This window comes from Odontomachus brunneus, unplaced genomic scaffold, assembly GCF_010583005.1.
Source record: "Odontomachus brunneus isolate Ranch 3 - 2012 unplaced genomic scaffold, Obru_v1 Obru_scaffold_018, whole genome shotgun sequence".
Taxonomy (NCBI): Eukaryota; Metazoa; Arthropoda; class Insecta; order Hymenoptera; family Formicidae; genus Odontomachus; species Odontomachus brunneus.
The window spans coordinates 211,006-235,721 of NW_022639468.1; the positions used below are offsets into that span (position 1 = coordinate 211,006).

At 36.5% G+C, this 24,716-nt stretch overlaps 2 protein-coding genes across 3 annotated transcripts in view; both read left to right on the plus strand.

Annotated features, from left to right (window-relative positions):
- The window catches only part of LOC116841735, a 13,734-nt gene extending 8,050 nt beyond the window's left edge, over positions 1–5,684 (plus strand). Inside the window, exons 11-18 of the mRNA XM_032810043.1 lie at positions 137–286; positions 1,154–1,436; positions 1,584–1,683; positions 2,292–3,197; positions 3,547–4,202; positions 4,306–4,472; positions 4,818–4,979; positions 5,387–5,684. Of these exons, the coding sequence (XP_032665934.1) occupies positions 137–286; positions 1,154–1,436; positions 1,584–1,683; positions 2,292–3,197; positions 3,547–4,202; positions 4,306–4,472; positions 4,818–4,979; positions 5,387–5,463 (2,501 nt within the window). The 3' untranslated portion in view covers positions 5,464–5,684. The remainder of the gene's footprint in view (positions 1–136; positions 287–1,153; positions 1,437–1,583; positions 1,684–2,291; positions 3,198–3,546; positions 4,203–4,305; positions 4,473–4,817; positions 4,980–5,386) is intronic.
- Positions 5,685–6,493: 809 nt separating this feature from the next.
- LOC116841730 lies at positions 6,494–24,696 on the plus strand. 2 transcript variants are annotated; one of them, XM_032810037.1, is made up of 7 exons: positions 6,494–7,105; positions 12,193–12,336; positions 13,059–13,220; positions 15,156–15,332; positions 16,968–17,108; positions 19,973–20,229; positions 20,737–24,696. In XM_032810037.1, the coding sequence occupies exons 1-7, from the start codon at positions 6,853–6,855 to the stop codon at positions 20,944–20,946; spliced, it is 1,344 nt and encodes a 447-aa protein (XP_032665928.1). In that variant the 5' UTR covers positions 6,494–6,852; the 3' UTR covers positions 20,947–24,696. The 2 variants fall into 2 exon arrangements, with proteins under 2 accessions (XP_032665928.1, XP_032665927.1); XM_032810036.1 differs by having other exon boundaries at positions 6,853–7,105; positions 16,968–17,225.
- The last annotated feature ends 20 nt before the right edge of the window (positions 24,697–24,716 follow it).

Genomic DNA, 24,716 nt, shown 5'->3' on the forward strand with positions numbered 1-24,716 from the left:
TATATATATATATATATATATATATATATATATATATATATATATATATATATATATATAATATATTTTACAAATATATATAAAATATATATACACTCACGACAAAATTGAAAGCTTCTTTTATCACTTTTCTTAGAATGTTCTGAATTGTGGAGGCAATATAAAAATCGAAAAGCAATTTTAACACAAATCGCAATATATCTCGGAATATTAATTCTAACACTAGGTCCTCTGATGATATATACTTTACTACGGAAATATCGAAACTATCAGCTACAAACTATAGGTATTTTTTCCCTGAATTTTTATTCTTTATATCAAAAGAAAATGCAATCTTATAACACATGAGTGCTAAAATAAATATAATACGATTAATAAATTAACAGGTGTAAGAGATATCCAAAATGCATCGATGCAAGGATTAATTAAAGGAGAGGACAATTAAACTTAATTAGTTACAATATGTCACGAAATAATGATATGGAATCTTTAATTTTCTATAATAGTTGTGGTAATCTATACGAATAACTAATTAATTGATTAATTTAATGGAAACAAGAGGGTTAAATTAATTAATTAATTGTTAATGTTACAAAATATATATTATAATATAATACTTATTGCGCAATATCGCCCATAAATTACTGTTTTATATTAAAATTTTATCTGCCATTTTTTATAGAAAATTTAAATTGCAGAGAGGTAAGTAAAAAGAGCACGTATAAAGAGTGAAATTAAAAAAGAACAATCTTCTCTATATAATTTAGTCAAAAAGAAATCAGAATTAATAAATTATATTACTTATATATCAATCGTTATCTTGCAAATAACATAAAACTGAGTTGACAGAAAAACAATTTTTAAGCAATTAAAACCTAAAAAACTGTAATATAAAGAGTATTAGTATTTTTATTGGCCAAGAAACCGAAACCGGAACAGTTATTAAATATCTTATTTTACCGAGCCGAAATTTTAGTCCAGTCGGAGTCTTTGACATCGATAGTTTTAAGCAGTTTTTATTTGTGGCGTAAATAAGCATGCAGACTTGTAGCTATAATACTGATAGCACAGCATATCCTGCCTCATGCATATCAACATAATACCACGCTGGTGGAGAGCAAAAGATAGACAATAAAGAGATAAATGAGATGAAACACTGGAAGAACGCATTACGATGGTCAGTCTAAATATTACAGAGCACATGTTCACATCGTAGAGAAACTAGAAATCATGGGATTACTCAGAAGTTTGGTCGCTATTCTGACTGTCAGAGTATTGTTATTAGAAGTAGCTACTGGGAGAAGCTACTGGAATTGGTCACTTAGACCAATTGAATTCCGCACCATAACTCCTTCATATTCAGCAGATTATAAACAGCTTATGGTATCCCCTAAAATGGATAATCTCGAAAAAGAAAAGTGTACTGAAATAGTCAGGTATTATTATATTTATTATAAAATCTCCTCTGTAGAAATTTATGTATTTACTATTTATTTTAATACTAATTTATCGGTTTAACAATTAATAATAGGAATTTAATAGAAACAATTAAGAAATTCTTCTCGATTCTTCTTTTGTTATAGTCATAAGATACCGCAATACGTTCCTTATACGGAAACATATAGAACGAGATCATGGACCGGATTTTATCAAATCAAGACTCGTCTGAATTATAAAATAGAGGTAATTGTATTTTGATATAACGCGGTCAGAGAGAGGGAAAGAAAAAGAGAGAGAGAGAGAGAGAGAGAGAGAGAGAGAGAGAGAGAGAGAGAGAGAGAGAGAGAAGCGAGACTATTTTCGTATAAATAGTTCGTAAAGATAGTTTCCGTATAATAGGAAGAAAGAACAAAATATATCATATAGTATTAGTCATATTTTTCGCGCTATTACCTGATTGGAAATCAAGTTATTGCGCTTCAAAATTAAATTATTCGATATTTAATAGATCAATCTTTCAAACAAGCACTAAAAGAGATTTTTAATGGATATTGTTAACCTCTACGCTATGTTTAAAACTGTTCTCAGACATAAATGTTATTCAAATATTGTTGTCCAAGCAACAATACGTCCAATAAGGATGTACCAGTAAAAAAGTAACAGTAATTAAGTGATGCAAAAAATAATAATATTAAATGTAAGTAAAAAATCAAGTTTCTGTTTTATCGCACATGTTTAATTTTATTTCTAATATCTTGTTTGATTTTTAGTACGCTACTTGTCTGCTCATGTCACCAATACATAATTACTGAAACATAATTCACTAACTCGCAAATCATATTTCTTTACAGTATCATACTATACACACTGTAAGACCAACGTGCTGCGAGGGTTATCAGAAAATCGGCCTGAATTGCGTGCCATATTGTGAGACGCCCTGTGAAAAGGGAACCTGCATAGCTCCAAACACATGCAAGTGCAATGCGGGATACCAGATTATGGAAGGCACAAATGGCACAAAGTGCCAACCGATATGCGCGAACGGCTGCATTAACGGCACATGTGTCGAACCTAATATTTGCAAATGCAACGAGGACTACTGGATGAGCGCGGACGGGATCACTTGTCTTCCCATCTGTCAAAAAGAGTGCGAGAGCAACCACGGATTCTGTGCCAAGCCGTACGTCTGCTCTTGTCACTTAGGTTACAGAAATGTTCTCAATGTGTCCAGGTGTGAACCTATCTGCGAACGCGAGTGCACGAACGGTTACTGTATAGCGCCTAACGTTTGCAAGTGCGCGGACGGTTACGAGGTAGACGAGTTCGATCCGAACTTCACCTGCGGGCCGAAGTGCAGCGAGGGTTGCGTTTACGGCACGTGCACGGCGCCCGAGACTTGCACTTGTGACCACGGTTACAAGGCAGTAAACGCGAGCATCTGCGAACCGATTTGCAGCGAACCCTGTAAGATGGGAGTCTGCGTGGCGCCCGAGAGCTGCGGCTGCAACGACGGTTATGGACTCATCGCCGACTCCAAATACATTTGCGAGCCGATCTGTGAATTCAATTGCAACAACGGTACGTGCACCGCGCCGGGAGTATGCACCTGCGACGAGGGTTTCTTTTATGACAACAGTACAGAAACAGTATGCAAGCCGCTTTGCGACATCCCCTGCGGAGCGAATGGAGAGTGCACATCGCCCAATAATTGCACTTGCTTCGAGGGATACCACGCGGTTCCCTTAAACACCTCCAATGTAAGTTTGACAAAGCACAAAGTATAGATATTATTAATTACTATACACCAAAATTTGCCAAAGTGCTAAAACATGAGATTTCCTTCTTCTTCATGGGATGAAGAATACATCACGTGCTTCTTATGATATTTTGTTATTATTATTATCAAGGAATCTCTTTCAATTTCAACTAATTCGCAGCTATTATTAGCATTCTTCACGTTCGAACGACCGTACTTTGTTTGACAAACATCAAGCCGCGATTATTACTGAATTAAATGTATCGCAATATTATCATAGTATTCCTAAGAGAAATCCTTTAGTCACAGCTAATTTAAAAAGGTTCACTTATCCTTCGGTGAACAATCAGATAATCGACAATTCTACGGAAGAGTTTCGCTCCATCTGTCAGCCAATTTGTGATTTCGAATGTGCTAATGGCAAATGTACCGCGCCAAACGTATGTACCTGCACCAAAGGGTATCGTCCAACTTGGATCGGGTCTCTCCAACAATTCCTCTTGTTCGACAACAACACGTCACACATCTGTGAACCAGTTTGTAACCCTCCCTGTGGGACTAATGGAATATGCACTGCACCCAATGTTTGCACCTGCAAAGACGGTTACACGAAAAATAAGGGCGACTATTGCGTGCCTCTTTGCGCACAGGGCTGCGCTAACGGCACATGCACGGAGCCAAATCGTTGCACGTGCAACGACGGCTTCAAGCCGCAAAACGAAAGCGCCTGCGAGCCGATCTGCGAGCACGGTTGCGAGAACGGTGACTGCGTCGCGCCGAATGATTGCGTCTGTCACGAAAACTTTGTGAAAAACACTGGTTACCATTTCGTGGCGGAATGCATTCCCGCGTGCACCCGTAATTGCAGCGGGCACGGCGAGTGCGTCATTGATTATGAGTACAATTGCAATTGCAACTTCGGATGGAAAGGATGGGATTGCGAAGAACCGACTATGTGTGTTGTAACGATGAACTTCAGTCAACGCGCTAACTATATAACCGATAGGTAAATATTTTCATCTACCCCGGGAATTGTTTTCTCATTCGCGAAAAGCCTTCGCTACACGATGATGACGAATAGTCTTGTGACTCATTAATGTGATTTACAGGATCACGATCTTTAACGACACGGATAGCGCAACTGCGCAAACACTCGCGGACGCGCCGTATTGTTATCACTGTGATAGCTTTCTCAGTAACGAATCGCTCTGCTACATGGTGTACTCTGACGAAGCCAACGCTACGACTTCAACTGTCAGTTGTTTACTTAGCATAGGTACTTGCACTATCTTAAAGAAGAAGATACCATTCTTTTTATCTATAATAAAAAAATTTTCGAAGATTGGTCCATGAACGACCAGAATTTCGGTTTTGCGAAATTCTGCGAGAATTTACGAATTAAATAAGAACAGCAACTTTCTATTGATTATTTCCATGAAAATTAAAACACAGAAAAATTTGGAACTATCCAATAGAAAGACAACCCAATACAAAATTACAAAATTATCAAAATTTTGCAAAGTTAATACTGAGAACAGAGAGCGATTTCCTATGATTTTAATTGAATATGACGCAATGTTGGAATTAATTAGTTTTATTCATATTTCATTTTGTTTTGTAGACTTGCCTTGTTACACGACACCTCGTTACAACGCTTCGTTTAATAGTGCCAAAATAGTTTGGCCCGTCGCCTCTGTCACCATATTAATCGTGATAGGTTTAACGGCGACAACGTACTTAATGTATCGCAGGCATCAAAGGAATCAAAGGAAACTGACCGCAGGTAATTTGTTGAAATACGTCGGCGGAGCTAAATGTAGCTTATGAAAGCTAAATGTGTCAAGTCAAAAGGTTAGGAGTCCAAGAAGGAAGAGAGATAGATAGATAAAGTGAGAGAGAGAGAGAGAGAGAGAGAAAAAAGTGTAAGAATGTAATCGTTACAAGATACACACATTGCATTACTTCCTAAACATATGAGATAAATGATGACGAGCAATGTGAATGATAATAGATACGCGTCACGTGAATATTTTAGAAGATATTCTGTAACTTTTTTATTATTTAGTCACTTAATAAAGTTTCACTTGTCTATTAGAATGACGTGAGACGAGAAGCTCAATGTTCTAATGAATATTTTCTTATATCATATACATAACAACAATGACAAATATGAAATATTTATTCCCACAGGTAACTCGACGGCCCATTTAATGCGAAATCCTTCCATCATCGAATCTTTATCCTGCGAAAATTCAAGTGAAGAATAATTCATATGAAGAACATCAACGTAAAGATAGTCGTTGACTAGTGATTAATTAGATTGTGGTGCTTTATTGCTTACGCAGCATTTTCTAGAAGATTAATAGCATTCAACCAATAGTTGCTATTACCAACAACGTTGCCGCACGCGATTCTAATAGAGTTGATTATTTTTTTAAACAAATGTGTACCAAAATGTTTCTTAATAAAGTAACAAAATGAAACATTACACAAAAATGAAGAAGTAAGCGACTATTAAAGTGATCTCCACCATGATTTTTGAGTAGACCGATTCATTCCACTATGCAACGCGAACGTAACAACGATTCTCCGCGACGCACTCGTAATGTTGTTAAAGCTTGCTGTGAATGGACCCGCGTAGATAGATAAGTCGTCTAATACGAGACATGACGCAATCGGAGCTGCTCAACACCGTTCAACGATAACGAAACATTGTCGTAATCGAGGTAACTGTCGGCGAATACGGCCGCGATATATCGGTCACCCCGTTTAGACTGTAATTGCTGCCCCAGTTACACCCTCGCAGATGTCCGCCGACGATAAGGGAGCGAACGTCATTCTCTGCGATAAAACCTGACTCCAGCCGACGAAGGCTGGTCCGGCCGTGCCTTATTTTCACCTCTGCGAATCGATCACGGCGCACTGCCGCAACTTAACACCCGGCGATTCGACACGCTCGTGCTCGCCGTGCCAGTGAACTCGGATCAGGGTAGGAAGAGCTTTCCCAATTCTTCAGGTCGCAATGGAGAGACTCCGCGAAAAAAGAACCGTCGTCAGCCTAACAGCCCCAATGTGTATATATATGTATATATATATATATATATATATATATATATATATATATATATGTGTGTATATATATATATATATGTATGTATGCATTCGCCCTCCGCTCTCCGAAGAGACAGACCCACGAAGACTAACCCCTGTTCGCAATCGACGTGGCGAGGCAAGGCGAAGCGAGGCGAGGCGAGGCGAGTCGAGGCGCCGCGACGCCCGCGTCGGAATATAGCAGCCGCGACGCGCAGCTGCAACCCCGTCGCTCTCCCGAGGACCCACGGCATCAGTGAACGAGACGGCGCGGTTTCGTGCGGGCTCGTATCGCATCTCCTCAGAGAGTGCTCGGGGTTGCGAACACGCGGAGGTTAAGCCTCGGCGTCGGGTGCACCCCGTATCGCCGTCGCCGTTGTCGACGTCGTCGTCGCTGTAACTGCCATACGGACGAACGTGGCATACGCGGCATAGAACGTTTCTCTGGGGCATCGAGGGTGAGAGGGTGCGCCGGCGGGGGGAGGGGAGGGAGAGCAGGCGACGGGGAAGGATGTCGATGCGCCGTCGGTGGTCGGTTTCGGGGGTTGACTCGCGCCGCGGGGGCGATGAGCGCACTTCCCTCCGCCCTAAGACTGACCTGCTGCTGCTGCTGCTGGCTCCTGCTGACCTGCCTCGTCTTCTTGATACCCGCCTGCATCTGCGACACGCGGCAGGTACGCCGGACCCGAGAACGGCCAGGAGGTGATGACGCGGTACGCGGATCCAGCTACCTCAACAGCAACGTCGATATTTACGACGACGGACAGATACCCACAAATGGCGACGACGAGGATTACCTCGAGACAAATATTACCGCGGGTGAGTGTCACGGCCAGGTTGATACGATGTTCGGGAAAGTAAGTGCACTGGCCGTCGGGGTTGAGACCAGCAGTGATTCTGATACTCGACGAAATCCTTCCGCGATAACAAGTTTTTAAATGGTTGACGATATAGACATCGTCTCGAGGCAAATCGTCAATGAGGATTTCCGTGTGGATAAATCAGAGGCGTGTGGTTAAAATCCTAACTTCCGAGGCAAAATCGCAGTTGCTCGAGGCATCCTGACGGAACATTTAGAAGTCAAGGACCTGTACAGGATGGCTAGGGTTGTGATGATATTTCGTTACCTAGGTGATGTTGGTGAAGGTGTTTAAAGAGGGATAGGGATCGTCGACGAATAAATCTTTCGTTTTTTTAATACTTTAAGGAAAGAGTAGAAGAAGTAAACGTCATTGTTATCGCTGTCACCTCACTTGTAACTCCGATCGCGAGGCACCGAAATTCATGAAAGATTGTTCGAATAATATGTGACATTTTAGTAAACTCAGAATACTATTTGCTATTTTTATATTATTGTGCGATATTCGTGAAACACAAATGGCATATGCATTAAACATATCGTGAAATAACAATAATCGAAATTTTAATAATCGAAAAAAAAGAGTGTTATCTTAAATAATATTACTTCTTAAAGAAATTGAAATTACTAAATAAAAGGAGTTACGAAATTCTCAATTGTTTAGATGTACATGCTTGGTAAAATGTATTGCTTATGCACAATTTTTTTTCTTATATCAAGACTTATTACAGAAAAGTGCTAAAATGAAGTTACTATTTTATTTATTCCGTATTGGCTAATAATAACGTGTAATTTTATATGTTCTAGTATATTTTTTATATTAATACTTACAAAATATTAACTTAAAAATAAGAAATATGTAAAATAAGAATAGAATAGATTTCACATTCTTTTTTAAATAAAAAAATGTAAAAAATTAATGAAAACAATATACAGCTAAAACTAAAATTTCATCTCATTAAACTTTGACGCATATCTTATTAAGAAATCAATTATACACTACGTCTGCTTATTAAAAAGAAAAAGAAACACTAAATCTGCCTTGGAAAAGAATTGTTTCACAAGCGATAAGATTACAATGAGAAAATAATTCGCAACTCCTTCGAGAAGTTTCAAATAGACAATAAAGGAACAATGAAAATTAAACAAAAGTTTAAGACAAAAAGAAGAAGATAAAATTGATAAAGATGGAAATAAGATAACGGATGTAACAAACATCGTTACGCGAAGATTTGCTCGATAAATATCGAGAGATTAATATAAAAGTTCTGTTCAATTTGCGAAATAAGTTACGCATGAAATGACGCTTCATTTTTACATAAGACAACTACGATCGAAGATGATAAATCTCAAGGTTCTCCTTTACCGACTTCACTTTATTCGTGCCTGCTCCATTTCGCGCAAACGCTTTTCTCGGGAATGTTCGTCTACCGGATTAAACAGTTTCGATTTCAAACATTTCCACGTGTGACGCTTATTAATCACATGTCCAAGTAGTCAACAACAATACTCGTCGATAATCTCGACAAGCGCGATTACTTTTTTAATCAATTTGAGAATAAAATATATGTCTATATAAAAATTTTTCTATTAAAATTACATGTCTATTAAAATTGCAGATTTCTCAGAAGTATTTTGGAGAAAGTAAATACGCGGTGATTACTTAAGTAAATTATTATAAATTATAAAAGTCAAGATTTTTTAAATATATAACATTCTCCTCGTAATAACAAAATGTCGTAATCACTAATTGCCAGTTAAAGTTTTATTAAAGCGACCCAATGTGAATTTTAAGTTTCTGTTAAACTACCGTATCGTACACTTTCTTTTCCTTCGGTGATGTTTTTAATTGCACCAAATATTACCGTACGCTCGTATCTCGAGCTATAGCTCAGTTCGTTTTTTGATATTTCTTTGCTCGCTTCATCACAGTTTACTGAGACGTGTAATGTCATTCCTGCAATCCGGAAAAATGGAAAGTGTCTGTAGTGTGCGGTTTAGCGCACGCGTTGATTTAACCGAGAAGGAAACGCATTCTTCTTGATTTTCGCGCCAAGTACGCCAAGCCGGTATTGATTTTAATGGATGCTGCTAGCTTCGCAGGTCCGCGTGTGCGAGGTGCATACAGCGTGCAAGCGCACGCTATGCCTACTGTGTTCTTTTTTGGAAGGGGATGTTTTATGCGAGAGTAACGACTAATAGAAAAGATAGCGTATCATTCATGTATATTCGCCGCCTTTCCATTCATAAACCGTGTACGCTTTTTCAGTATTTCAGAAAAAGCAATCGAATGGAACAAACTGATTAGCACGGAAAGCAAAGCTTAAACGTTTAATTGACCGCGATACGAAATTAATATGTAACGGAAAACAGTACATGTCGCAAAGTTGGTAACATTTCGAATTTGCTTAATTGTCAAATTAAAAAATATTGATTATTACAGCAGAAATAAATTATTAAATACGATGTCAATGACTTAACGAATATAAATTTATTCAAATACCAGAAATAAATACTCCTTCACGGAGAAAAATAATTTTGCTCTTTTAGCAAAGTCGTCATTGCTATTGGATATTAGTAGTGACAGCAAAAAAAATTTAGTTGATGTAATTAATTTTACAAATTATTCGTTATCAGAGCAGAAGTAGTTTCGTTGCCAGGATAAAAAAATTTATTGAGTGTATTTGTCCTAAGAATCACGTTACTTTGCTATCAATGCAAAATAATGTATCCTTAGCAAATTTATTTGCTATCGGAGCAAAATTGCAACTGCTTATATAAATCCATCATGGTTTTTCCAGCAAAATAATTTGTAGATTCAGCAAATTATATCTATCAAATAGTGATTAGTAGTATTCTTAGCAAATTTTTTTACTGTCCATATAATAACGAAAAGATTTTGCTAGACTAGCAGAAAATTTGCTGGGCAAATTATTTTTCTCCGTGTTCATATTTGAATGATATGAGTTTTTGAAAACTTTCCACGATCTGAACTTATCCGTCAAAATGACTTGAAATAACTTTAACGACTTGAACACAATTTTTCTTAACACTGTTTTTAATAAGGTTACCCTGATTCATCAGTTGTTACTGTTAACTCGCACTGAACGCTTTATAAATCACGCTAATCTAAATTTTCGCTCGATGAGGAAACGATAGGATGCACGCGAAGCGGCCGTAACACGTACGTGCGCGTGCAATGAACTCTTATCGCGAAATTAAACACGGCCTGGTAAAGAAATTCACTCGCGAGACTATATAGAAACCTGTAAGAGTAGAACGCGAAATTGTGTGCGAGTACGACACTCGTCACGAATCGACGTAAACTATGTCGCGCGAACAGTATTATCCGTCAGACAATGAGTTCTGTAATATTGAAATCTGCGCATTTGCATAGGCGTCCGCGGCGCCGTTAAATAACACGGAACATTTATACCCCGTGACTGTGTCGTTGTCATTAAACAAGCGATTTATGTATCGAGCCAAATAATACAGTCAAACGAAAAGCACGTCGTAGTTGATGAAATTACGAAAAAATATTTACTCCAGATATAAATATTATTAAGATAGAGATATACAAGTAATTATAATGCATAAAACATCGAAAATGTATGTGTGTGTGCGTGTGATAAACACAGAAAAACAAATTTGAGAAAAATCTCCGTGACTTATTCATAATGCATTCGTTCGTAACAAATCAACATCGTCAACAATAATGACAAAATCAATTTACACGGTTCAACCCTACGAAAAGCGCTTTATCATAACCGATTTGAGAGATGTTTAATTGGAGAAAGTTTGTAACTTTCTCTCTCTCTCTGTCTCTCTCTCTCTCTCTCTCTCTCTCTCGTTTTCTCTCTTTCTCTCTCTGCCGATATATTGTCGCAACTGCAATTTGAAAGCGTGCCAAGGGAGTGTGATTATCGCTTAGCCCACTAATACGAAAGGAACAAAGGACGTAGTAACGATACAGTTACAATACTCTAGGGGTGAATTTATAGCGAATAGGTTGGCACGCTGCCCGCACAATGTAGCTAAATTTCAGAATTGGATTGATATATATTACTCACGCGTTGCTTCGATATCATACTTCGTTGAAACGATATTATCAAAATACTAAATAATAATGTAATAAATACAATTCACTTATTGACACTTAATAAAAAATATATGAAGTGTATCAATCATTCTGTACTTATTAGCAACAAAACATATGTTTCTACATTAACATAAAAACGATGAATTTTTCATAAATAATAATATCTTATTATTGCAGCTATTTAGGAAGACGCGAAAATATTTCTTATATTTCTATAAGATATTTTTAAATCGTTTAGAATAATTGAAATATCTGCATACCATTTCCAATTTTTTAACTTTATTTTTAGACTTTTTTCGTTTCCAAAGTGCCTATCCAAAAATAAATAAAATTCGATTAAAAATACAGAATCCCAAAGAGCTTAAAATATCACTTCAACACATATTGAATAACAAGCTAACCACAAAATCTGACCCGATGCCAATTAGTGATCCCGAATGGTATAAATGGATTAATTAAATTTGTAAAACGGCTTATATATCTCACAAAGCTTGATCGCGATTATACATCTATATAAATTGTTGATGTAATGTCAAGTGCTGCGTAACGTACTTGAGTAATTTATAAACTATAATCATTTATAAGACATATATCTTTATAATAAAACGTTCATTATATAATTATATCAATAATCATTAACTGAAATTTTACAGAAATAAAGAATTTATCAGATATATTTCACCAATTTATTTCCTTAAATAATATAATTTCCTTGGACACTTTTTATAAAAACCCCATTTGTAAAACGTATCAAGAAAAAAAGCCCGGATATGTGTGTCAGGAATTAAATGCAAAGCACGAAACTTTCAGCTTTGATCTAATAATCCTCGCGCTTTTGTATAATTGAGTTGAAGATTATCGCTTTTAGCCACCGTGCAAAAGTACAATTGAAAATGGAGATATCGTACTACTATACATGTAACTTTCTTTCTTTTTTTTTTTTTACAGAGAAGGGACGGTACTTGGGCTCGCCTTGCGATCTCGTGTGCAATTCCGAGCTACAGCACGTGTTCTGTGATGCAATCACTGGCCTTTGCGAGTGCGAGAAGTTCTACCCCGTTCGTCTCGGGCCTACCAAGGGATGTGCCAAACGTACGTAGGAGCTAGTGACTAGTAACCCTCGCGCAAGTAGGTCGTTCCGATATCATAACTTCCATGGTAACGGTCGGTGAAAATAAATGTTCGCGCGCTCCTGATGGCCTGAATGAATTCTCCGGTCCGGTGTGAAAAGACTCCGCGTACACGTTCGTTTTATGCGTCGAATGTGAAGCGTACGTCGGCCGTCGTGTACGTGCGAGCGAAACCGCAAATATATCTTGCGAACTTCAACGTTGATAACGTTAAAAACATCTTTAGGGGATCACATTAAATATAGCAAGCGGTTAAATTAATGTGAGAAAACGGATAAACTTTAAATAACTCGTAAGTCTTTCAGCTCGTCTTATGTCAGTCTTATGTCAGTCAGCAGTCGAGAATAGATTCGAGAATATCTTTTATATACATAAAAATTTTCATCCACAAATGAAACAATGCTTAAAAGTGAAATATCATCTTCCAATCAGGCACGCAAGAACATTTTTCGAATTTGCATTGAAGACAGAAATAATGAAGACCAATCTAGAAGCGATGAATTAGTAATCTGTGAAAACGAACAAAGACACGGAATTCGAAGATTGAGCAAAGTTGTTCTGTCGGCAACCTGAGAAAGATTGAACCTATCGTTGAAATAGACGACTTTGATCAACTTCCTATTGAATAAAAGATACGCTTCTCAATGAGCGTGGTCGTTTCGAACGATCGATTTCTACTTTCAGCCAAAAGACTCGGAGAGCAGTGCTTCTACCGTGCGACATGCACTTTTGCGGATCAACATTCGACGTGTACCCAAGTTCAACACAATGCGGTGTGCGATTGCGAAGAAGGATATCACAGGGTTGCTCTCTCTAGGCCTAACAAGAAGGTTTTCTGCGCGGAAGGTGTTTATATTTTATATCTCTTTTTAAAGAATACTGTATACATAAATTGTTTGGTGGATCAATTCATGATGATTGAAACTTTTCTCTCGGTCGCTCTCAGACTATTAATCAATTAAGGAAGACCAGGACTAGATGTTCTATATTTCAGAATTTCACAGTTACCATTTCTCAGACAATTAATTATTGTGACTGATTGTAAAAACATACTAGAGGCAGTTTTCTTTTTCTACACACAAAAAAATGACTTAGCTAGCTAAACCGTGATAGCTGATTCAACTTAGTTAAAAGGCTAATCGTTTAGCTGTCACTGCTAAGAATTGGCTATGACAGCTAAAATGCATTCACCATGAAATACAAATATATTAGGTGACGTTAAAAATGCACAGTATTTCAAGTAGCTAAGAAAATGGCAGTTATTCCTAAATTTCTTATCGTATGCATATATTAAAGAAGTTTGCCACATAGCTACAATCATTTGCTACAGTCATTTGTTTTTAGCAGCTAATATTTCTCGCTGTAGCGCTTAAGTTTAAACAGCGAATAAATTTAACTTCAGTAGTATCGACATTAGCTGTCCCTATTTCAGTGACACATCTTATTTGCTACAGCTATTTTTTAGCTCTGGAAGATAGTTTTTTTGCGTGTATGTGTTAATACTGCCACGATTCTGTTAAATCTATATTTTGTGTTTTGTAATAACCAAAATACAAACATACAGCAACGTGACCATCTTGCCCTGGTATCGAGTTCAGTTGCCTACACGGAAAAAAAGGTTTGGTTGAATTAATCAAATATCTGGTCGAATATGAACGATCCAGAAATTCTAATTGAAGTAATTCCAATTGAATTCTGTTTAAGTTAACAAGATTTTTGGTTGACTAACCAAACATGTCTAATTATTTACCAGACATGTTTGGTTACTAAACCAAAAATCTTATTAACTTAAACAGAATTCGGATTCTGTTGGAATTCTGGTTCTTGACTTCAATTGGAATTTCTGGGTCGTTCATATTCGATATTTGGTTAATTCAACCAAATCTTTTTTTTCGTGTAGTATATATAGCGCACACGGAAAAAAAAGATTTGCTAATATATATATTAGCAAATCTTTTAGTTATCACAACTAAATAACTTTTACTATAAAAGTAAGAAAATTTGCTCCTGTAGTTAATATTTTTAGTTGTTCATATATTAGTAAATCTTTTTTTTCTGTACAGGAGATAAACAAAAACCAAATGTAAAATATGTATAGTCCTGATTAGTAGTCTCTGTAAGAGGCCTCCGCAGTTCTTCTGCCAGCTCTTAATTATAAACAAATTTTACCTCTTCTGCCCATATGCTTGATTTCATTCATTTTATAAATAAAAATTGTTTTATTATTTGAAACAGTAATGTCACAGACTCGCAAGAAACTGCATTCTAGCTAGTAAAGTGTTGTTTAACTTTATTCATTCCTGATGGAGAATATTATTATCGATTTCGAATATTAATATCAATTTCGAGAGATTCGAAAATTTACTTTGCTGCTACTAAATTAGTTTTTTCTATTTTTTAATTATGATATTATCCCGATCTTAATGAAACTCAGAGAAAAGTATTAGTGTTTCAAAAGAATCATTTCGCGATTTTATATCCACTATTTCTCTCAAAATAAATACTAAAAAAAAACACATAAGCGACATACCTGGAGTCATTTAGACTCTATTTCTCCCTTATTCTCTTTATTTAGTCCCAGTCTTCCTTATTTATTTCATGAAGAAGTGTGAATATTATTTCTGACACTCGCGAACTCTGTGTCTGATTGATTATCACGGATATTAAAATAAAGTGACCTCGATCGCCACTAGACGAACCTTGAAGAAATTCATTCCGATATTGATTCACAACGAGTTATTGAGCGGTGTCCTTCTAATTCGCCGTAATCTCCTCCAATAGATCTGGTGCTGATAACTACGGACCTCCCAACCCTACTCTGCATAGCATCGGGGATAGCCATCTTCACGGCGATGATATGCTTCGTGCTCAAACTATTCAGCCGGGCGAGGTATTCAAGGCCGCGGCATTACGCCAACGCAAACCATGCGCCACCAATGCTGTTTTCCAGCGATACGGGTAAGTAACGACCGGTTAATTTACAAACTTAGAGAACTTGGAAACATAGTACACACAGAGAGAATTTTATAGTAAAAACTACTATATATAGAATTTTATAACTGAAAAATAGATCGGCATTCTGCAGTAATTCACTGTCCTTTCATGTCATATGTGTTTATTTATATTTTAGAAATTGAAATTTATACTATGCAAATACTCATTAGGACCTTATACAAGGTCCCTTATATAAGGGAAATAAATCTTACTAACAATCTATCTTTAGACCTCTAAAAACATAGTAAAATTGAAAAGAATTTATATGAACAAAAGAAACTATAATATTCTATGTATTATAAAAATATCAATTATACAGACACAAGTCGATTTTATTTTCGCGCGTGCTTTTTTACCGATGAACTATTTTCACTGTACAAGTAGATTTATAGAAGTAAAATTGAAGACACCTTCCAAAGAAGTGGTATAATTCTCACTTTTTAAAATAAAGAAAAATGACGTTTCTAAGGAGCGTATGTCATGATTAATGTCTAACAGCACCCGACTCGTTTCTTTGAATTTTGAGAGATAGACTACCCTTACGGACATATTTTTATAATTGAACTTGGTGTAATGTTTTTCTATCTTCTCTCATTTACACTGAAAACATTTATCTTAGTTTAAAGAAATTAGCAACGCTTTTTATGAGACTGTAAATTAATACTATATTGTTGATATAACTTGCAAACTGACAATCTAATTTAATCAAACACAAAAACAATACGTTAGAATTTACTGCAATTTTATTAAAAAAAGAATAAAACGTTCTACTTAATTTGCATAATTTTCCTAATTTTGCTGCACTACTTGCTATATTTTTGCATTAGATATGCACGTTGAGCTTTAATTTCTGTTTGCAATGATCCTTCCTTTTCGTAGAAAATCTACTTTCACATCTATGAAATCGATGAAGCGTATCTCTATGTCAAAAAGATGCATAGTATATTTCAAAGATATCTATTCTCGTTTTACTTTACGTTTTACGTTTTGCTCTCAGCGTCACGCGTCGGACTATTTGAAAATCATATTGTCAATAACGTTTAGTTGCAAACTGATAAAAGTATATTTCCAAAGAATATAAAGCTACACCGAAAAATGAAATAATCTTCCTCGTCATTTAACAATACTCTAAAAGATAAAAGAACTAATCGATTTAGTTTTCACGGGAGAATTATATCACAACGATATATGACAGTTTTACTGAAAAAAGTGTTTTCAAGAGAAAACTCTTAACGAGCCTTCCTGTGCATTTAATTTCATTCTTAATGAGATTGTTTGAAATTGTATTATTTGCTATCTGTTATCGGGAAGAGAGAAACGTTGAAGTTAAATTACGTTGAAGTTATTTACGATATCCTACCCTATCGGTATATCCGCAATATCACGTCACAGTGTCAGACGGCACCGGGAATATCTCGCCTAAAACCTTAGCCGAACGGCATCAGCTTGCAAGGGATCTCATTCGAAAGGTCACACGGAAAGTATCCGTCATGTCCGAGAACACGAAAAGAGATTGAAAGCCAAAGTAGCTATAAGATCTTGTTATACAAAAGCCGTATATTCCCATACGGAAATAACTCTCCAGAAATAATTTCGCAGGCATTCCACTGACGCTGCACGGACGACCGTCCTCACGATCGAGCGAGCGGAGCGGCAGCGCCGGGCCTCTTAGTTGCGCGTTCACCAGGAGGCCCAGCAGTGGTGGTAGCCGCGGACCCCTGGTACCAGCGTCCCGAGCAGGTGCAGCACGAGCCGCAGCCATCTTGCTTATATCGTGTCACCTGCAAGCGACCAAAGGCGGAAACAAGCACCGACGTACCCTTAGTGACGTAGCCGAGGGATCGTCCGACGGCCTCGGTAGACGATCAACGATCTCTTTCTGCCTCTGTCACTCCCTCAGTGTGTCTCGTGTCCTCCCGTATACATATAATGTACTCCACTTCCTCTACTCTCTCTCTCTCTCTCTCTCTCTTTCTCTTTCTCTTTCTTTCTCCTCTCTCCTCCTTTGACGTTTGCTCATGACGTTCTTCCTGTTTGCTTGTCGACCCACGCGTCTCGACATCGCGTCGGGTGCTGTGTTCGTGCTCGGTACGATGACGACGCGAGTCGAATATGTAAACATGAAACAGCTCGAGCATAGGAATATCCATCTGCTCCTCGTCGGTTTGACGGGGATATTGTCGTCGGCATCATTCGATCGCTGTGTTCATTCATACAAATGTGTTTTGCTCTGACAGTGACAAATTCATGTGTTTACCTCCCGTTCCTTCGTCGTGGCTATGTGTGACTATTTGTTTCTAGCTCTGTCTTCGTACTCTTCTTCGTGTATCTCTTACATCTTCTCTATGTTCGTCAACGCAATCCGCTTCTTGTGCTGACAACGGTGGTAACGATGAAAGGGTAGCCAGTTATGATGATGATGACTGACGATGGCTGCAGTAACGACGATGCTTCGTAATGGTTCGTATCGTTGTTACTGTCGTTACTGCATCATCAACTGGCTGTTGCCGATAACTATCTGAAATGTCCGCGTATCTGGCTGTTTCAACTGAGTACTCAACCTTCGATGATTTCGTTTATATGTGTTTATAACGTTTCATTCGGTAAACAAATGTGCTACTCGTTCCACTATTCCTACGTATATGATGCTGTTCAAAGAAGAAGTAGCTTTTGATGCAATTGCTCCTTGTTCCTCGTTCTTAATCATTCTGATTTTTTTAAATAATACTTAGTTCTTATATTCTTGCTATAAATGAAGAACCAGTCATTGTCACGATACATCATCGTAACATAATTATTATTTTCTGTTTCGCGTCATTTCTATAGTTGTCAATTGTACATGTGCACAATTGGATGTATTGATAGATTTCGGTACATTTACACTCAACTGTCAAATTTTTCCGTAACACTTATTAACGCTTCTGAAAAGCATATTATATCGCCAATATTGTGATTCAATTACTTTATTTTACGAAAGGAGAAAAACGTCGATAAATCGCATGTTATAAAGTCTCTTGGGGAATGTAGGCGCACCGGGCTGCTTTAATGCATCCAATTGTACGTCCAAGTTACAATTCACGAAGCATTCTTCCCCCCTTAAGCTGAGAAACTAAGAAACCCGGGCAACTTCCTTAGCCACCATTGTCTCGAGTAAGACAATTAATAAACAGTTGTATACCATACAATAACTCGAAAAGCCGCATATCAGCAGTAGACCTACAATACATTTGTAAGCAAACATGACATTGCAAGTAAAATAACGCAGCACAAGTGTGTTACGAGATAGCAAGATGGCAGCGGCCGATTTCGTTGCTCGTTCACGAAACGAATTTTTTCTGGTAAGACAGGTAGAGAGAGACACACACACACGAAATCTTTGCGCACTAGTCAGCTCGCTGCACACATACACACACACGTACACACATATACACATAACGATATAAATTTATAAAATCGCATGAATATACGGGACCAGTTTCTCGGTGAGGATCCCATAAAACTGCCATTAATCTACACTATAAAATTAATATTGATGAAGAAACACATGAGATAAGAAGATATATTCTTGATTTTCTTGCCGGGAAAGCTGTAGCCCTTCACATAACACCAAAATAATATAGATACGATATTTCTTAGAATAGCTTGCTTCGCTAGCTTACGTATTTTACTACGTCAGAAAATATTTGCTTCTCAGATTTGTATAACGTATCATTAGTATAGAAACGCGCCTGAGGATATGCATTCCGATAAAATTTCACAAACAACTTCTGAGCAAGTTATATATTTACAGGCGTTTCACAGCACCGATCCAGAGTATCGATCAAACCTACCCATACATATATATACATATATACACCGCAAAATAATTATTTTTTTAAATGGCATTTTCCTCAAATTTCAACGCAATGTAACGTTTATGGTACGCAAAATTATTTGCAAAATTATTTAATACGTAAATAATTCCGTTGCAATATTCTGGCAGTTTACATTTCGTCACTTAGACAATTCTATTTGTCGCACAAACATGATAGTACTTTCCTTTAATCATCTCTCGATTTACCATTCACAAGTCATTTTCTTTCATGTCCCTAAATATATCACAAAATTTGATAGTTGGATCTCCTTCAATATAAGTTGGATAGTGTTTCCTTGAATAAATTTAGCATGTTTCCGCAAACGTCAATTTTCAATCATCTTCTAAGGTATTCTTTCTATCTCGGAAACAAAAGATATTTAACAGCTGATTTTTATTTCGCCATTACCTTTTTACGACTTTTTACGTTCATTACGGATTCACTGGTATTCCTGCTATCATTTTCGTACGTTTACACTTTATCTCCCTTATCCAATTTATAGCACGACACTTTCTCTTCTAAGCTTCCACTCCCACCGCTTCGTCGAATATTAATCGCGCCGATGAAGGTATCGCAAAAATATATATTATAGTCGCATTTAGCAATTACAGCCATATCATTAGTAACGCAAATGCAGTAGATTCTTTCTGCCTTTCGACGTTATATTCTTTCTAGCGTAGAAGAGATTAGTGTATAGCCTTATTGAAAAATATACTCAGACTTCACGATATGTCTATTCTCTTTATATAGGTTCCCGCCGTCCTAGTTTAGCGTCGGTTCACAGTTCAACGTCCTCATCCCGTAGCTACAGCGCGCGTCGACTCGAGAAAGAAAGGAATGATAAGGAGCAGCGCCAGGCGCTTCAAGATCTTCGACTGTCGAAACAGCGGGAACAAGTGCAGCAACAGCAGCAACAGGTGATGCCGACACCCAGCCCTAGGACTCCTCATTCTACGGACGAATTGCTGCCTTCAGTCGAAGAAGGGAAGGAAGTCTTTTACAACGAGGTAAGTCGGAACGACGTCTGCGATAATCTGTCATCGTCGGTCACAATAGTTGTTAATTACGGTCATAAGCTGATCTGTCAAAAATTAATATAACTTTACTTATTAATATTATTTTACATGTGACTAATCACAACACGTATCATAATTGCTCGGCAAAAGTTGCATCTAAAATTTTCGATTGTCAGTATATTTGATATCGAATATAACGTTACTTGTAAAATTTTATATAATATGTATATATATATATATATATATATATATATATATGTGTGTGTGTATGTATAAAGCTAATTTTTCAATGAAAATTTTATATAATGTTACATGATCTTTTATATCTGAAATTTGGCGTATCAAAAATGAAATACGTGGGTTAACATTTAGTATAAATACACAAACCACAAAGTTATATAAAATAAGTAACTTTTTCATATTAATTCATTTTAATGTTTTCATATTAACTTATCAATCTCTATATATTTGTAAAGCAAATATTGATTTGATTTGCAGCAAGTACCGACGACGTCAGATGTATCAGAGACCGCACCAATGACGACGATGACGACAATGACGATAACGACGACAATTACGACGGCGATAACTACTTCTAACGCGATCCCAACCCGAATAGGCGACATTCCGCCAATGACAACGCCGACGACGTCCATCTTCGACACGAGCGTTGCGCCACGGGCTTCCGATGACATTTTTCAAGTATAGTCGGCGGACTCGCACGGTTTATTGATAACCTTTTTATTGTATTTGCAAGTATCAATCAACAGTGGCATCAACACTACGCTACGGCATTGACATGGAGATGCGCGTACGTTAAGAAATGCGAAAACACATTTGCGGAAAGATACGCGTTAGTATAAGTAGGTGCAAGAGTAAGTTAATCAGTACTGTGTCCACGTTAAAAAGTTAACATTTTTTATATATTTTATATGATGTATGTGACATATAATCCGATTACGTCCACGGTGACTTCCTCCCTAAGCAACGATTATATGAAATATCGATTTTTGCAACTTCAATTATTAAAATATTTGCAATCTTTTGCGAAATATCTGTGTACATGCTTTTCGAATTATATGTTCGTTCCTTTTAATTAAACTATTTTTTTAATTTTTGAACGTAGTAATCGGAATAACATTAAACAAACATCTGACAACTGAGTCTGCATAATTTAATCTATAATCACAGAATTTTTAATTTGACTTCCTTTAACACGCTACGTTACATCGCGAAATCGATTTCACAATTGACTTTATAATGTGGACAAAGTAGAATTGCAAATGCAAACGGCACCTTCTAATTGAACATGCTTGGGCACAAGTGTACTTAAACGAGTAAGAGGGTGATGACGTACTAAAACATATTTTTACTCGATTACCTGCGCAGGCAGGTAAATAATTATGAATGCAACAGGACATTTGAAGAAGAACAAGAGCTAATAAAATAATTGCAATGAGATAAAGCGACGGATATTCTTTTTGAATGTCTCAGTAGTAATACGAGCGAAGATACTCGTAGGTATATCCGATCGGAAATGCTTATAACTATGTCTGAGTGTGAGAAAGATGCATTTACGCTTAGCCACTTAATATGCTAAACCAATATTCGAAACCGACAACAGGATATTCCAGAAGTACAATAAAATTGGGAAAGTGGAAAGAGGAATATAGCGTTTCAATGCTTTGAAGTCGATGAATCGGACTTATGTTAGTTCGAATATCAGATATGAGTTCTATAAAATAGAGATATTTTTCATGATAACATATGAAGATCGTAATTAACTAGATCGATTAACTAAGTACCTTCGGTATCGGAAAATTTCGAATAGTACAAACTTGGAATTTTATGAAATTCGGTCAAAAGTTATTTTTAAAGATCAATTATATATCGAAATGAAGAGACAAAATAATATATCAACTAACGACCGATGAAAACGTTTTTCAGTCGGTTATGTGCTCAGTTGCAAAACAGTTTACACATTTTTATTTTTCCCAATAAAGTTGTGACACTCCGGGTTATTACAATTGAGAGGCACGTTTACGTAGTAATCGGTTTTAACGGGAGCTGAAATAATGGTATACGATGTCAACCTTTTATTATACTCTTATTTGACAGATAAGAATGTAATAAAGGTACTTACGTTTCTCCTGAATCTTTAATTGCAATTATGATATTGGATATCTCATATATATTGTCACTTTGCTTCCCGTCATAACCAATTACTGTGCAAACGCGTCAGTAATGTCTCTCAATTGTGATAACTTAATGTGTTGCAACTTTGTTGAAAAAAAAAGTGTGCAAACTTTTTTACCACCGAGCATACGTATATATATTTCCATTAAAATAATTTTATATAATTTACATATCAGAATGTGTCATAATTATGATATATCAAAGAACATCTGTATTTGATGAAAGCATTGATTCGCCGAAAAAACAATGTCATTCAAAAAAAAAAAATCCTATAAAACTTCATATAATTCCCCAGCAAAACCAAGTAACAATTATATAACTGTTAATTATAATTTCCCAGTCAAAAATATAATGCACGCGTTATATAACAATTATATAACAGTTATATTGTTGAGTGGGAAATTATAACAATTATATGACTGTTATTTGATGTTTGCTGGGTTCTTCACGATATGAAAATATAATCGTACTCGATTCAAGATACAAGAACGTTTATTCAACTGTATTGAGATGAATTATCATTATGTGAGAGACTCGATTGAGAAAGAGAGAGAAAATTTCGATATCATACATGTTCAATGATTGTGTGTAATTGTTGTATGATTATTTGTTTAAGTCAGATCATATGTAAACTCGTGAAATCGTTTGTCGAAGTATAACTGCGTATCAACAAGCCACAAAGCGCTATTTCGTTCGATTTCGATCGAATAAAGTCGAATTATATTATAAGTTCTTAGTAAATCGTCATATTAAATTTTTCATTCCACTGAAAAAAATTATGGTTTGACAGAGAAGCTAGTTAAAAGAACAATCTCGATCTCAGAGATCGAGACTAAATATACTTCTGCCCATATATAAGCGATAAAAATTATGCACTAATTTTCTGTCATGTAAATGGATAATGTGATTGTAAGAACTACAAGAAACACACTTTACTGCTGCTATTGCAGTTCAGTTGTATCGCTTTCCTACGGATGGAATAGCATTTACAATATTGGGCGAAGACTTTTACCTTTCAATACGAACTTTCCGTTAACTCGTTTTTAGATATACGACCAAAAAGAGTGACTTATTCATCAAATATGAATACATACGCGCATGACGCGGTATACACAGGCTTCGTTTATATCTTTAGATAACTAACAGCGAAATGAATATGTGGTAGATATATCGTAGTGCATTTGTTGAAATTAATCTACTACTAATTATTCTTTGCTACGTAGCAATGTACACTATCGATTATCATGTAAAAACGAAACTCAAAATCCGATTATTTAAATGAATTTCCTTAATCGTTGCTTAAATATTAACTGAATTATTTAACTCATACGCACAACATGCGTCGTATTTTCATATTCAAATGACAAAAGGATCTCATCGTCAAGATGTCTCGTCTGCATCATACAAAAAAAGAAAAAAACGAAAAAAGGACACGATAAAGTTACTCTATTACGTGAGCGTTATTTTCCACAATTTGCGCGTTTGCAAACATTAATCATCGCGTTCCGGAACTGCGTCACGAGCCTTCAAAGTATAACCCGTGGCCACAAGCTAGATTCGCAAGTGTAAAACGTAGCAACACAAGTCGTTAAGGAGAGTTATTACACGGACGGTACGATCATAAATTGAAGATCGACAGATTGAGGTGTCAGACAATGAGAAAGAGAGAAAAGGATGACGTAAATATATCGTATTATTATAACAAAGCGACGTATATCGACATTCTCGTGTTCGGATAATTTACGCTGCCTTTCCCGAGTAAATAATTAGAAAAAGAGAAAAGAACGATGAGCGTTAAACTCCAAGAAGTTCTTACACTTACGACAGCTGTAATAGCGTGAACGCGCTGCATAGCATACGTACTTACATGCAGATTCACGTACACTTGACACAGATGTAAAATATGTACGTGTTCGGCAACGATCGCACCTGGTTATTAGGCTCGATCGTAGTCGATCGGTCTACTATTATTATTATTATTATTATTGAGATAAATGAAGAGGAATATAGAGATGAATATAGAGGAGTTATATCACACAAATCCCCAACAGACAGACAAATAACAAACAAATACACACACACACACATGCATATACACCTCATTCTCCCCCTGAAATACTAAACTCGACTTGCCGCCTGATTTATAAAAAAAAAGTCGATGTACAACGTTATCGTTTTATCCCGATTTTAAATGTTTACTGTACCATACGATTGTAATATAGTCGTTGGGCCAAATAAAGCTCGTTTTTCGATATAAGTATACACAGCTGTGTAAAAATCGC

Excerpts from the sequence above, each read along its gene's own strand:
- LOC116841730 (XM_032810036.1), top strand. The coding sequence starts at position 6,853 with ATGAGCGCACTTCCCTCCGCCCTAAGACTGACCTGCTGCTGCTGCTGC. Across the intron at positions 12,337-13,058 it reads TACCAAGGGATGTGCCAAAC|CCAAAAGACTCGGAGAGCAG; the intron begins GTACGTAGGAGC and ends TTCTACTTTCAG. Across the intron at positions 20,230-20,736 it reads AGGAAGTCTTTTACAACGAG|CAAGTACCGACGACGTCAGA; the intron begins GTAAGTCGGAAC and ends TTTGATTTGCAG.